Raw genomic sequence first — 15,109 nt, forward strand, 5'->3', positions numbered from 1 at the left:
GGACCCATGCCAAATCTTTTCAGTCTCCTGAGGGAAAATAGGTTTTGTCGTGCCCTCTTCACCGCTGTCTTGGTGTGCTTGGACCATATTAGTTTGTTGGTGATGTGGACGCCAATGAACTTGAAGCTCTCAACCTGCTCCACTACAGCCCCATCCATGAGAAGGGGGGGGCGTGCTCGGTCCTCCTTTTCCTGTAGTCCACAATCACCTCCTTTGTCTTGATCACATTGAGGGAGAGGTTGTTGTCCTTGCACCACACGGTCAGGTCTCAGACCTCCTCCTTATAGGCTGTCTCATAGTTGTCAGTGATCAGGCCTACCAGTGTTGTGTCATCAGCAAATTTAATGATGGTGTTGGAGTCGTGCCTGGCCTTGCAGTCATGAGTGATTTTAGCTTATTTGTTGTGATTGAATGGCAAATAAACAACCACGTGAAACCACACCCCGAAGACAACTCGTTTGCCTTCATTCATGGCCGCTTGCATTTCTTAATGAGCATTGATGAAAAAACGACGCCAAATCAAGAAGTGCAGTTCTCCGTTAAGATCAAATCCCAATGCCCCTGTTCTGAACATAAAATAATGTAGAAAGTCACTTGTCTTGGATGAAAATCACACATTCATCCCTAAAGTGTTAATAATAACTGTTGTCTGCGAGGAGTGAACTTGTTGCATCTAAAATCCTGTCTCGCAGGTTACACACCTGAGGCACTGGGAGGGTGTGGCCTAACGGGGAAACGTTCTGGTCTAAAAAACTGTCACCTGGGAAAATCTAGTTTGAGCTGAGGAATATGAGGCGAGTGAAACCTGAAATACAGGCAGATGATGACAGAGTGAATAAATACTGCCAAAGTTCAACATCATGGTAAAGAGAAATGTCTGCTTATGGTTCACTGCTTGAAAAACTTACTTATCAAGCATCTGCTAGTATGTCCAACAAATGTGCACTTCCTTTTCAATCATGCTCAACTTCTGCTGGTCTGTTAACCAGACAAATGGTTGAATAGACAGAATGAAAGAAAGTCTACTTTCTCTGAAGCATAGATAGACACAGCCCAACTGTATTGAAATCAGACCCACATCACGGGTACCGATCTAGACGTCAGAACTGAGCACTGGTGTCTTTTGTTATGTCCAAAGCCATATTTCATTGACGCGACATAGCCTACCTACACACGGCTCATAGAGCATGGTCACCTATATGAACGTCATTAAAACACATGTGAACCTTCAGTGACGCGCATCTACCTCAACACACACACACAAACCCAAGCATTGTTTAAGTCTCAATGCGGTCTCCTCACGTTAATCAGAGGGAAAAGCTACACAGTGGGCCTGTTGTGTGTGAAGATCACTCGAAACCACACCAAAGGAAGTATGTTATCAAATCAGTGTGTCACCAAGGCTAGTATAGGGCCTATACATTGGCTCTTTCAGAGGCAGTGCGACATTACAGCTTTGGCACAGAGAGAGCACATTGCACAGTGACTGAGTTAGAGGTCTAAGACCCCAGTGAGGCCTACTCGTGGTTCCAGGGCCCCAATGCTCCCCTCATCATGTGCCTAGCAGCCACTGATTTGGGGCTCAGAGAGGCATTATTCCTATGGGTGACACACAGAGCTTTGGGCTTTTACTAATTTAACTTGGAGAATGTGGTTAAATGTGATTTACAAGAACAGCCTAAGGAAGAACATTTGCTTGGTTTTAAACAGAACGTGGGATTAGACCTAAAGTACTCACAAGACTTTTCTAAAGCGACTACAGTCAACTAGCATGACCATCCAGCTACAGAGTGAGGCTACACTTTTAATATTCATGCTTCAGATATGCATTAAATCAATACAAATGTACAGTATCAGTCTAGTGGACATTCACCTGCTCCTAGCTTGGCCACCTCCTCCAAGTCTGTTGGCGTCCTGGCTGCAGAGATGGCTTCAGGAAGCTTTAGAGTGAATGGCAAGACATCCCTAAGAGAGAGGCAGACAGAGTCATTATGTGAGATGAATGAGAGAGATAGAAAGAGTGAATTAATCCCTGTCCCATCTAGCTATACACACACACAACCAGTCAAAAGTTTGGATGCACTTACTCATTCAAGGGTTTTTCTTTATATTTTACACATTGTAAAATAATAGTGAGATCATCAAAACTCTGAAATAACACATATGTAGTAACCAAAAAAAGTGTTAAACAAATCCAAATATATTTGAGATTCTTCAAAGTAGCCAGCCTGTGCCTTGACAGCTTTGCACACTTGGCATTCTCTCAACCAGCTTCATGAGGTAGTCACCTGGAATGCATTTCAATTAACAGGTGTGCCTTGTTAAAAGTTAATTTGTGAAATGTCTTTCCTTCTGAATGCGTTCGAGCCAATCAGTTGTGTTGTGACAAGGTGGGGTGGTATACAGAAGATAGCCCTATTTGGTAAAAGACCAAGTCCATATTATGCCAAGAACAGCTCAAATAAGCAAAGAGAAACAAAAGTCCATCATTACTTTAAGAAATGAAGGTCAGTCAACCTGGAACATTAAGAACTTTGAAAGTTTCTTCAAGTGCAGTCGCAAAAACCATCAAGCGCCATTGTAGTTAAAATCACTGGGGAAGCCAAGCCAGAAAAAGCCAAGCTAGACAATAAGAATTTAGGAAAGGGCCAATTTAAGCTAGCTAGCCACTGGAGGACAACACAACAAGCTGCCACAATAGGAGTGACGACAAATCCAAACTGGCTTCCCTTGACACTTTTTTGGTGCGCCAGGAAAATGTTAATTGCTTAACTTGGGTCAAATGTTTCAGGTAGCCTTCCACAAGCTTCCCACAATAAGTTGGGTGAATTCTGGCCCATTCCTCCTGACAGAGCTGGTGTAACTGAGTCAGGTTTGAAGGCATCCTTGCTCACACACGCTTTTTCAATTCTGCACTCACATTTATGGGATTGAGGTCAGGGCTTTGTGATGGCCACTCCAATACCTTGACTTTGTTGTCCTTAAGCCATTTTGACACAACTTTGGAAGTATGCTTGGAGTCATTGTCCATTTGGAAGACCCATTTGCGACCATGTCTTGAGATGTTGCTTCAATATATCCACATAATTTTTCTTCCTCATGAAGCCATCTATTTTGTGAAGTGCACCAGTCCCTCCTGCAGCAAAGCACCCCACAACATGATGCTGCCACCCCCATGCTTCACGGTTGGGATGGTGTTCTTCGGCTTGCAAGCTTCCCCCTTTTTCCTCCAAACAATAACAATGGTCATTATGGCCAAACAGTTCTATTTTTCTTTTTCATCTGACCCTATGACATTTCTCTAAAAAAGTAAAAATCTTTGTCCTCATGTGCAGTTGCAAACTGTAGTCTGGCTTTTTATGGCGGTTTTGGAGCAGTGGCTTCTTCCTTGCTGAGCGGCCTTTCAGGTTATGTTGATATAGGACTCATTTTACAGTGGATATAGATACTTTTGTACCGGTTTCCTCCAGCATCTTCACAAGGTCCTTTGCTGTGGTTCTGGGATTCATTTGCACATTTCGCACCAAAGTAAGTTCATCTCTAGGAGACAGAGCGGTATGACTGCTGCGTGGTCCCATGGTGTTTGTACAGATGAACGTGGTACCTTCAGGGGTTTGGAAATTGCTCCCAAGGATGAACCAGACTTGTGGAGGTCTACAATTTGTTTTCTGAGGTCTTGGCTGATTTCTTTTGATTTTCCCATGATGTCAAGCAAAGAGGCACTGAGTTTGACGGTAGGCCTTGAAATACATCCACAGGTACACCTCCAATTGACTCAAATTATGTCAATTAGCCTATCAGAAGCTTCTAAAGCCATGACTGTTTAAAGGCACAGTCAACTCAGTGTACGTAAACTTCTGACCAACTGGAATTGTGATACAGTGAATTATAAGTGAAATAATCTGTCTGTAAACAATTGTTGGAAAAATTACCTGTGTCATGCACAAAGTAGATGTCCTAACCGACTTGCCAAAACTATAGTTTGTCAACAACAAATTTGTGGAGTGGTTGAAAAACGAGTTTTAATGACTCCAACCTAAGTGTATGTAAACTTCCGACTTCAACTGTAGATGGCCTACACATACAGAGACAGAGGGGCGCTGTTTCACTCACTCGAATGCTTTCTCCGATGAGATACTGTACATTCAGCCTCTTGCGAATGTAAGGAAAATCATGAAATACAGAGAGATGAAAAATGCATGTTTTTTTCTTGGTACATTTTTGCGAGAAGCCTGGCTTCCCTTGGCATCCATGAATACACGCCACTGAGTTAATTAACAGGTTTCTGTGCTGAAATAGCTGAAATATTTGCTTAAGTGAAAACAACAACTCCCTTCTGCCCAGTGTCCCATATAGTTTGACTTCATTTCTCTCATAAATTGGATTTCTCTGTAGAAAAACAGCATTTTGGTCTCACAAAAAACCCAAACAAAATGTAGTTAAATTAATTGAACCGTTGGTCAATTAGTTGTTTAATAACCCCCCCCCCCCCCCTCCAAATAATTGCTCAACAATAGTAATTGGAATTGTTATAGTGCAGACTAGAATGACAATGATAGTTTGAAGAAAACAGTGTAATAGTCTCATATAACATGAACTGATGAGGTGGCCAGTAAATGCTATTCTCTGAACTTCAACTGATTCAGGTTCTTTCAGTACCCTCTGGGCTCCATGTGTTTGTCTTCAAAAGGAATAGGTGATTTATAGCTGGGATGAGAAAGGGACAGTTCTTGGGGTGGGGTGTATGTGTGTGTGTGTTACCTGCTGATGCAGCAGAAAGCCACAAGATGAAACAGGTCTGCAAAGCTGAGGCCCGATCCCTCCAAGGAGAATGCTGTGGAGAAATGTATATTTAAGGAACCGTGAGACATTTCCATAGGCTATTCCCATAAATCAGAACAGCAATATTCCTAGATGAGAGAAGGAGTGATGTTTTCACTTGGGAACTACAGTGACATACCATACACACACAAGTTGCATTATCACAAGTAGTTAACTTATCACTGTTTCCCAATGTTATTCATTTCATTATGGTCTTCTGAGACACAACTTAATAGAAAAACTATTGCTCCCACGTTTGGGTCACTCTACTAAGACAACAGGGTACACATCTGGTGCCTTGCTGGTTCATTTGCCAAGGCATGAAGAGCCAGACACAAAGGCAACTGCATACAACAAGTCTTTAATAACCCATAAACGTGTCCCAGATCTGGAAAAAAGGGATGGACGGAGAGAGAGAAAGAAAAAAAAAGTACATTTTAATAGAGATTGGGGTATGCCGGATGTGATAGAGATGTAAGGAAAGAAAGAGGCAGAGAGAGTGAGGGAGGGGGAGAGAATGTGTATTTACATTTAAGAGGGGAAATTGGGGAAGTGGGTTAAATCCAGACAGCAGGCCAGCGAGCAGTCCTCATCTGTTACCTGAACTCCATTACTAATGCTTAACTTGGACGAATTCTGAGCTTGAGAAGAGCAACAGGATGTCAAAGTCTGCTGTGTAATGTCAAAACATTATGTCCACATTTCCATAAAAGTACTCTACATTTGCACATTTCTAGCCTGGATACTTGACTCTTGCTGCATCAAACAGTACTCAAGTTAGCGGGGGAAAAAAACAAAAAAAAGAACTTAAGATCAGCATCTACACTGAACAAAAATATAAACACAACATGGAACAATTTCAAAGCTTTTAATGAGTTACAGAGTTCATATAAGGAAATCAGTCAATTGAAATAAATAAATGCCTTAATCAATGGATTTCACAAGACGATCCCGCCGGTTGGATGTACTGCCAAATTATCTAAAACAACATTGGAAGCAGCTTATGATAGAGAAATTAACAATCAATTCTCCGGCAACAACCCTGGTGGACATTCTTGCAGTCAGCAGGCCAATTGCACGCTCCCTCATGCCGTTTAATCAGCTTCTTGATAGCCACACCTGTCAGGTGGATGGATTATCTTGGCAAAGAAAAAAAATGCTCAATAACAGGAATATAAACAAATGTGTGCACAAAATGTGAGAGAAATAAGCTTTTTGTGCATACGGAAAATTTCAGGGATTTTTTATTTCAGCTCATGAAACTACCACTTTACATTTTGCGTTTATATTTTTGTTCAGCATATATTTGGACAATGTCACTACTCTCCAACATGATTGTTCCATGGCTAAACAACGCCCAGTTAGCTGCCTATCTCAGTGAAGCTTTTTGCAGGAGAGATGCGTGTGTTTTCCAGGCATTTGCCTACGCCTAGTACAACCATTTACATATAATCGGAGAGCAAGCCGCAACAGGCCATCACACGTACCAGGCTGCATCACATTAAGAAACCATACAAAGTACCTGGTCAGCCATTTTCTGGGACAACACACCCAACAAATAGTTTTAATCAGATTGTTCTATTCAACCCAAGATCATCAAAAGAGAGGCAGCTATATAAAGCCTGGTTTCAGAGTGAATCTTTGTGTGACTTAACTGCATAACACATAAATACGTTCACTAAGGAAGTATTGGGAAATAGGCTTGGGGAAACACCTAGTGCTCTCTGCATCGACCTCAGAGTAGAGAGAGAAGAGAATAATGTTGAGGCCCAGGTAGAGAAACACCACATACTGTACTGTGACAGAAGCACATCAACACTGGTGTTGATTTAGAAGGGAGGAAAACCCGAGGGGAAATTAGAGCAAAAGGGATATAATAGATTAAAATAGAATATTCAAATAATCAGAGGAAAAATAAATGTGTGTTGAGACGCTTATAATAACAGGTCTACGGGGGATATATTTGGATGATAAAGATCCCTAATAGATAGGAATTGGTAGACCATGTGCTTACTGTATTGACACTCCTTCACAGGGAAATCTTTGAAGGGTGTCTCAGAGTCCTGGTCCATCCGCAGAGAGATCACCTTCCTCTGCAGGGTAGTCGACTTTCTCACCAGAAACGTCTGCAGCCAGGGGGGGGAAAAAGCCCATTGAGAAGCACAGACATCAATAAAACCGTTGAAATTGAAAAATCAGACACTTCTGAAGTATGTGTCTCATTTAGTCCTCCATTGTGTGAGATTGTAAGGGTGTCTGTGTATTGTGAGGTTGTTGCATAAATAGGAGCTTCATTTTTATTTAACCAGAAAAAGAAACCCTTGAGGTTAGAAACCTTTTTGTGAGAGGGGCCTGGCAAGGAAGTAGTCAGTGTGTACACGCAACACAAGAGCACAATACATTAAAAACAGTCACGATAGTTATTTTCCTCTATCAGAGCTTTAAACTCAGCAAGCGATACCCTCTCCTCCAGTTTTAAAGTATTTAGACAAAAGGAGAATTATAGGAACATTTATTTTTCCAATTTCATCCTGGCCTTAGGTACTGTGAAAGATAGTAGCAGCTGTTTGTGATGACCTTGTGAGGATCACAGATAAGTAGGAAATACTCCAAGCACTGCTTTGCACACAAAGATGTACCAGTGCATCAGCATTCTCATAGGAAGAGAGGGACACTTCACCATGTCATATACACTGAGTGTACAAAACATTCGGAACACCTCCTTAATATTGGGTGGAACCCTCTTTTGCCCTCAGAGCAACCTCAATTTGTCAGGGCATGGACTCCACAAGGTGTGGAAAGCGTTCCACAGTGATGCTGGCCCATGTTAACTCCAATGCTTCCCACAGTTGTGTCAAGTTGGCTGGATGTCATTTTGGCGGTGGACCATTCTTGATACAGACGGGAAACTGTTGAGCGTGAAAAACCCAGCAGCGTTGCAGTTGTTGACACACTCAAATCGGTGCACTGGCACCAACTACCATACCCCGTTCAAAGGCACTTCAATATTTTGTCTTGCCCATTCACCCTCTAAATGGCACACATACACAATCCATGTCTCAATTGTCGAGGTTTGAAAATCCTTCTTTAACCTGTCTACTTTTCTTCAACTAGGGGGCGTCAGGTAGCCTAGTGGTTAGAGCGTTGGGCCAGTAACCAAAAGGTTGCTGGATCGAATCCCCGAGCTGACAATGTAAAATAAATCTGTTGTTCTACCCCTGAACAAGGCAGTTAACCCACTTCATTGTAAATAAGAATTTGTTCTTAACTGGCTTGCCTGGTTAAATTTAAAAGAATCTACACTGACTGAAGTGGATTTAACAGGTGACATCAATAAAGGATCATATATTTTACCTGGATAATCTATGTCATGGAAAGAGCATGTGTTCCAAATGTTTTTTTACACTCAGTGGTTCTGAGTTCTGGGGGACGCAAGGGTTCGGCAGGGGCCAGTGATAGTGTCCAGTATCTTATGGGTGCTACTCTATGGAAAAGGGGAGACTCATGAACATGATGGTTTTACCGTTTTGCTCTACGACCCCCACAACTGTCACGGGACTCGTCTGAAGGCAACACGGTAATGGTTAAACATTTTATGGAAGTATGAAGGTAGTTTTGTGGCAAAAAAAAAAAAATGTTAAAATGTGTGTCCAAAAAAAAAAACATTATTTCCTGAGCTTTCTTACATCTCCAAGATATAGGACAGACACTTCAAAACCTTGATTCATTTTTTTACATGTATTAATGTGTTATTCAATGCATTTCTATGGGCTATAGTAGTGAAGGCCAAAAAGGCCACATTCAATATTTTTATGATGCCTACAGGGGTCCTAGAATTCAAAATCAGATAGCTAAATGATCCATGGTATGACCTTAAAAATAATTCCATATGTTAGCTTAGTAGAACATGAATTGGGTCCTGTGACTAGGTGAGTGCATCTGGTCTCACCCCAGTGGGCTGTGGTTGCAGTTTGCATGTGGCTTCTGCCCGGCTCAGTCCCAGCTGCAGCCACACAGTGTGCGTTTGCACCAGCCTGTCCAGCACACTCATCCTTCTACGCAAAGAGTCGTAGCCTGAATCCTTAACTCCAGCAAGCCCCGCCATCACGCCAACACAGGAAGGAGCCTGTAGGAATAGACCTCGCACCTGCCCATCTAGCCTGAGAGGGGGAGAAAGACCAAATTAGAAATATACAATTTAAATCCTCTATATGTTTACTGATAGTGATATCTAACGTACAGACACATACATGCACACACAGAGAACTATGCACAAACACAAGTGCACACAAACACAAAAAACTAGAACGTAATGGATCAGCATGAGAACCAAAAAGTATCATTGAGTTGAATCAGTTACAAATGGATTTCAAAACTGAGAATAGCATAATAGCCCAGGAGGTTCAGTATTTCAGTGTAAAACATGTACCCAATTAAATGACTCAACGCAAGCACGCCCACCGAGGCCTTTATCCGTCACCACTCATACTTCTTCAGACATAGGTGCTTTTTTCAATTCCACAGAAACTGCTTTAACATCATATCAGGGCAGAACAGACCCGCTAGCACCACTGATATTTACTAATCACCATTGGTGTGAATATTTAACAATCTTCATATGAGGCTCATTAGGGTATATTATACACTGTGTACAAAACATTAGGACCACCTGCTGTTTCCATGACAGACTGACCAGGTGAATGCTATGATCCCTTATTGATGTCACTTGATGAATCCACTTCAATCCTTATAGATCAGGGGTGTCAAACTCAATCAGGGCATACTGGTGAAAAATTTTTGCAGGCTAGACATAGCCCATTATGTTTGTTTTTACAAAAACATGTGCGTACAACTGCGTGCCATACTGGTCATTGCTTAATTTGAAAAAATATGGCCCTTTATAATGTCCATAGGACATAGGCTGCTGTGTATATAGCATTTTAATGGAAGAGATGGAGACCCGCACACTAGAAAAATAGGAATAAATCTATATAGCATTAACATATTAAAACAAAATAAGAAGCACTCAAAATGTGTTGTAGTTGAGTAGCCAGCCAAGGCTAGTGCTCAAATGTCGCTGTAATAGGTCTACATAATTCTCATTTGCATAGCGTTTTGTTGCAGGGTTTGTTTTTTGGTTATTCATTGTCACGCTTTAAAAACCGAAGTTTGCAACATTTTAGTAGCCTAGCTAGGACTGTGGTATATGTCTGTAAATTTTTCTACAGATGCGAGCTGTAACCAGGACACACGAAAGCAGCGCAATTGACGTTGAATTCACCGATGCAGGCTGTAAATTCATAACGTGGAGGACTCAACTGTTGACTCACTTAAACTCGCGTGTGTCCTATTTTCCATTAGTAGTAATGTATACCTACAGTGAGGGAAAAACGTATTTGATCCCCTGCTGATTTTGTATGTTTGCCCACTGACAAAGAAATTATCAGTCTATAATTTTAATGGTAGGTTTATTTGAACAGTGAGAGACAGAAAACAACCCGTAATCTAATCTACACAAACATGCTTGGTGTTCACTTTGGAAATCCCTGATACTCTATCCACCTTTCCCTCTGACATCTCTTCAACACAATGACATTGTGAAACTCAGCTACCTAAATGACCAGAGCACACTATCCCCACTTGCTGGTGGAGACAGGGAACTACAGAACACCAATCATCTTTACTCACTGGCACTCATCATCATGATCCTCAAATCATGCTCAAACATCCAGTAACAATGAATTCAACATCTGTTGTTAACACACACTTACCCCTGTAGTATTACAGGCTCTGGATCTCCCTCTGCTTGCTCAGCCTTTTGCACCATCTCCTTCTTCAGAGTCCCGATCTCCCAGACAAACGAGTCGATCAGCTATACCACAGAAAGACGAGACGATTAGTGACGAGGGATAGAGGGCGTAAGAGCCAAACAAGTTGAGAATGTGTGTGTATAGTTCATGTATTTTCGTGTGAGACAACTTTGCACTCATTCCTGCAGACTCAGGAGCTGGGAAAATTGTCACCTCTAGGGCTGTCCATGACCCCCCCAAAAAATATTTGTCGACTGAGTCGTCTGATGCTTTAAGTGCACCGTTTGATTAAATAAGACACACAAATAACCCAAGAGGGAGCCCGACAGCAATTGATTTAGAAATGAGAAGTGCTCCTGAGTAGAATGGAGCCTCCTTTTACTGCGACAGAATGTACAGGAAATTGTGTACAGTGCAATATGCATGTCCAATATAAAAGAAACAATTGGATTTAAGCAGATTGGCCACACTAAGTGACGCTCCTCAGTGTAAACTCTGTGGATTTGGAAACTAGAAGTGCTCCTGAGTAGAATGGGCCCTTCTTTTACTGCAACACAATTGTACCAGTCCACACGAGGGGGTTAAAGGGAGTTTAGCCCCCTCAGTTTTTTCCCATATATAATTAATGGGCATCTGGCAAGAAATCACATTTATTTGTCGGTGATTGTGGACATTATTGAGTTCCTTGTTTCAAACCAGCAACCACTGAGGGGGACATTGGAAGCAACAGAGTCAAGAGGCGCAGTGGATTTTTTTGTTGTCTATGATGGAATATACTCTTTGAAAAGACAAGGAACTTGCCAATGTGTTTAGCACCATACTCCACAATGCCACAAACACGTTACACGATATTCAAAATGAAATCATAGGGCTCACGAGTGAGACTGTCACTGAAGAAAGAGTTAAAGATATTGGAGTCTTAGTACACATTGAAGGTAGACGGGACTAAGGATCCTAATGGATGTGAAAATAGGAGAGCCATGACTTTGTATATGTGAAAAAGGTTTAGTGCTCCCGAGTGGCGCAGCGGTGTAAGGCACTGCATATCAGTGCTAGAGGCATTACTACAGACCCTGGTTCGATTCCAGGCTGTATCACAACCGGCTGTGATTGGGAGTCCCACAGGGCAGAGCACAATTGGCCCAGCGTTGTCCGGGTTAGGTCCAGCTAGGCCGTCATTGTAAATAAGAATTTGTTCTTAACTGACTTGCCTAGTTAAATAAACAGGTAAAAAAATTAAACCGCTGGCTGGATCATTATATACACTTGAGTACGAATGGGTGGCATATTCTCAAATACCTCTTTGTGTATGAGTCCGGATAATTAACAACGGACTGAGTCAGGCTGAAGAATGTATACTCCCTAGTCTCAAAGCTTCTCCTGACTGATAAGTAGACCAGGAGATGCGTGGAGGAGTACCAAAGGTTCCGTACTCGGGCTGGGATGATAACACCACCTGCCTAGCCACAGAGATGCATTGTGCAGCCTAGACTCTAGAGGGGGAGGTATTGTCTGGGAAGAGGGTACAAACGGAGGTTATAAACATATGTGCGTGTATAATCATACTTTGTCTTTGCAGCTGTTTGACCTAGTGTGATTTAATACATCTAGCTGGAGCTTTCTTCAGAGTCTGACTGGAATTTGTCCCAGAATCTTAGAACCTAACACTGATGACCTGGAATAAAATAAACATTTGAGCACAGGCCATTGTCTCTAGTTCATATTGTTTTTATAATGCTAACAATTTAGCAACGTGACTGAATGTTTGAAAATTGACGTTAGAATTATGCCTTAAAATCTATTTACTGGACGGATCAGCTTCTCACATAAGCTTTTAAAATCAACAGGTTAGTGGTTAAAAATCTATGATTCTGGGGGTTAATTACCTTATGTCAAGCTGTTGGAAATGTGATAAACATAATGAGTATGCCGTTTGTGACGAGAATAAAGACAGTTATTTTATCAAGACATGACAAGGACAGCTGGTAGGGCTAAGCATGAAAAGTCATTGAAAATTCCCATGAAAGTGAGATGAGAAAATGATGGTTGGTATAGCTTGGGTGATCCATTTTAGTCCAATTAATATTGTAAGGCAAAATATTGTGATGTTGATGCATGGTTCATTTTCATTAATTTCAAACCTATAGTATTAATTATTCAGATCGACACATGAAATTATGGTTGATAGTACATTTGTTGAAAGAGCCTTTATTACAGCATAGCAAAGATTTAAAAAAAAGCAGTTGTGAAACTGTTTTATCCGACATGTTGCGGTTGCATGAGGGTTGGAGAACACTAAATCAGTAGGCTATTAAACAAACACTCAAACAGGCAACAGAAGCAGGATCTGTCTTATTTCTGTAGATACAGTGCCTTCAGACAGTATTCACACCCCTTGACTTTTTCCACATTTTGTGTTCTTACAGCATACATTTTTATTTTGATGACATTTTTATTTTGTGTCACTGGCCTACTGTAACGCCTGTCATATAGAGGGAACCAAGGCGCAGCGTGTTGAGTGCTCATAATTATTTTTATTTAAACTCAGAACACTAAAGAAAATAACAAAGAGAAAACGATCAGCTCACAGTTCTGTTAGGTACTGAAGACTACACAGGATACAACTAAACAGAAAGCAACTGCCCACAAACACACTAGAAAAAACCCCCAACATAAATATGATCTCCAATTAGAGACAACGCGAACCAGCTGCCTCTAATTGGAGATCATCCCAAAAACCTCCAACATAGAAATAGAATACTAGAACAAAACATAGAAATAGAAAACATAGACAAACCACCCAAAACACCCACTGTCACGCCCTGACCTACTCTACTATAGAAAATGACATCTTACTAGGGTCAGGACGTGGCACCTACACACACACACACAATTCCATGTCAACGTGGAATTATGTTTACAAATTAAGAAAAAATGAAAAAGTGAAGTGTCTTGAGTCTTAAGTATTCAACCCCTTTGTTATGACAAACCTAAATACGTTCAGACGAAAAGATTTGCTTAACAAATCACATAATAAGTTGCATGACTCAGTGTGCAATAGTGTTTTACCAATTTTTTTGAATGACTACCATATCTCTGTACCCCACACATACAATTATCTGTAAAGTCTTTCAGTCCAGCATTGAATTTCAAAACAGAGATTCAACCAAAGACCAGGGATGTTTTCCAAATGCCTCGCAAAGAAGGGCACCTACTAGTAGATCGGTTAAATCTTTTTTAATTTTTTAAAGCAGACATTGAATATCCCTTTGAGCATGGTGACGTTATTAATTACACTTTGGATGGTGTATCACCCAGTCACTACAAAGATACAGGCGTCCTTCCTAACTCAGTTGCCGGAGAGGAAGAAAACCGCTCAGGGATTTCACCATGAGGCCAATAGTGACTTTAAAAATAGTTACAGTTTAATGACTGTGATAGGGGAAAACTGTGGATGGATCAACAACATTGTAGTTACTCCGCAATACTAACCTAAATGACAGAGTGAAAAGAAGGAAGCCTGTACAGAATTCAAATACTCCAAAACATGCATGCTGTTTCGAATAAGGCACTAAAGTAAAACTGCAAAAATCTAGGTCCTGAATACAAAGCTTTATGTTTGGAGCAAATCCAACACGTCACTTGAGTACCACTTCATATTTACAAGCATGGTGGTGGCTACATCATGTTATGCTTGTCATCAGCAAGGACTAGGGAGTTTAGGATGAAAAGAAGCAGAAGAGCTAAGCACAGGCAAAATCTGAGAGGAAAACCTGGTTCAGTCTGCTTTCCAACATATACTTGGTGACAAATTCAAATATACACTGGAGTTGCTTACCAAGATGACATTGAATATTCCTGAGTGGCCTAGTTACAGTTTTGACTTAAATCTGCTTGAAAATCTATGACAAGACTTCAAAATGGCTACCTAGCATTAATCAACAACCAGGTTGACTGAGCTTGAAGAATTTAAAAAAGAATAAAGTGCAAATATTGTACAATCCAGGTGTGCAAAGCTCTTAGTGACTTATCCTGAAAGACTAAGTTGTAATCACTGCCAAATGTGATTTTAACATGTATTGACTCAGGGGGTTGAAATCTTTTTATTTTTTAATTCCACTTTGAAAGAGTATTTTGTGTAGAGCATTGACAAAATATTACGATTAAATCCATTTGAATTCCACTTGGTAAAACTAAATGTGGAGAAAGTCAAGGGGTGTGAATACTTTCTGAAGGCAATGTATATCCACCAGTCGACTAAATGGGGTCAGCCCTAGTCACCTCCCAGTGTGTGTCAGAGGAGGCTGGTGAGAAGAGCTATAGGAGTAAGGGCTCATTGTAAAGGCTGGAATTGAATAAATTGAACAGTATCAAACAAACAAAAAATATGCAAACCACATGTTTCACTGTTCCATTTCATCAATTGACCCTGTATAACCATTTAACTGCATCCTTTTCTGTCACTGTAGTAGAAATAT

The 15,109-nt window shown here is 41.0% G+C and overlaps 1 protein-coding gene across 1 annotated transcript in view; it reads right to left on the reverse strand.

The window, feature by feature from the left end:
• LOC106607022 (ras and Rab interactor 2) overlaps nucleotides 1-15,109 on the reverse strand; it is a 39,582-nt gene that overhangs the window by 12,539 nt on the left and 11,934 nt on the right. Inside the window, 5 exon segments of the mRNA XM_014203557.2 lie at nucleotides 1,874-1,965; nucleotides 4,762-4,834; nucleotides 6,836-6,947; nucleotides 8,771-8,981; nucleotides 10,593-10,693. Coding sequence (XP_014059032.2) covers nucleotides 1,874-1,965; nucleotides 4,762-4,834; nucleotides 6,836-6,947; nucleotides 8,771-8,981; nucleotides 10,593-10,693 — 589 coding nt within the window.

Source organism: Salmo salar, chromosome ssa01, assembly GCF_905237065.1.
Source record: "Salmo salar chromosome ssa01, Ssal_v3.1, whole genome shotgun sequence".
Classification (NCBI taxonomy): domain Eukaryota; kingdom Metazoa; phylum Chordata; class Actinopteri; order Salmoniformes; family Salmonidae; genus Salmo; species Salmo salar.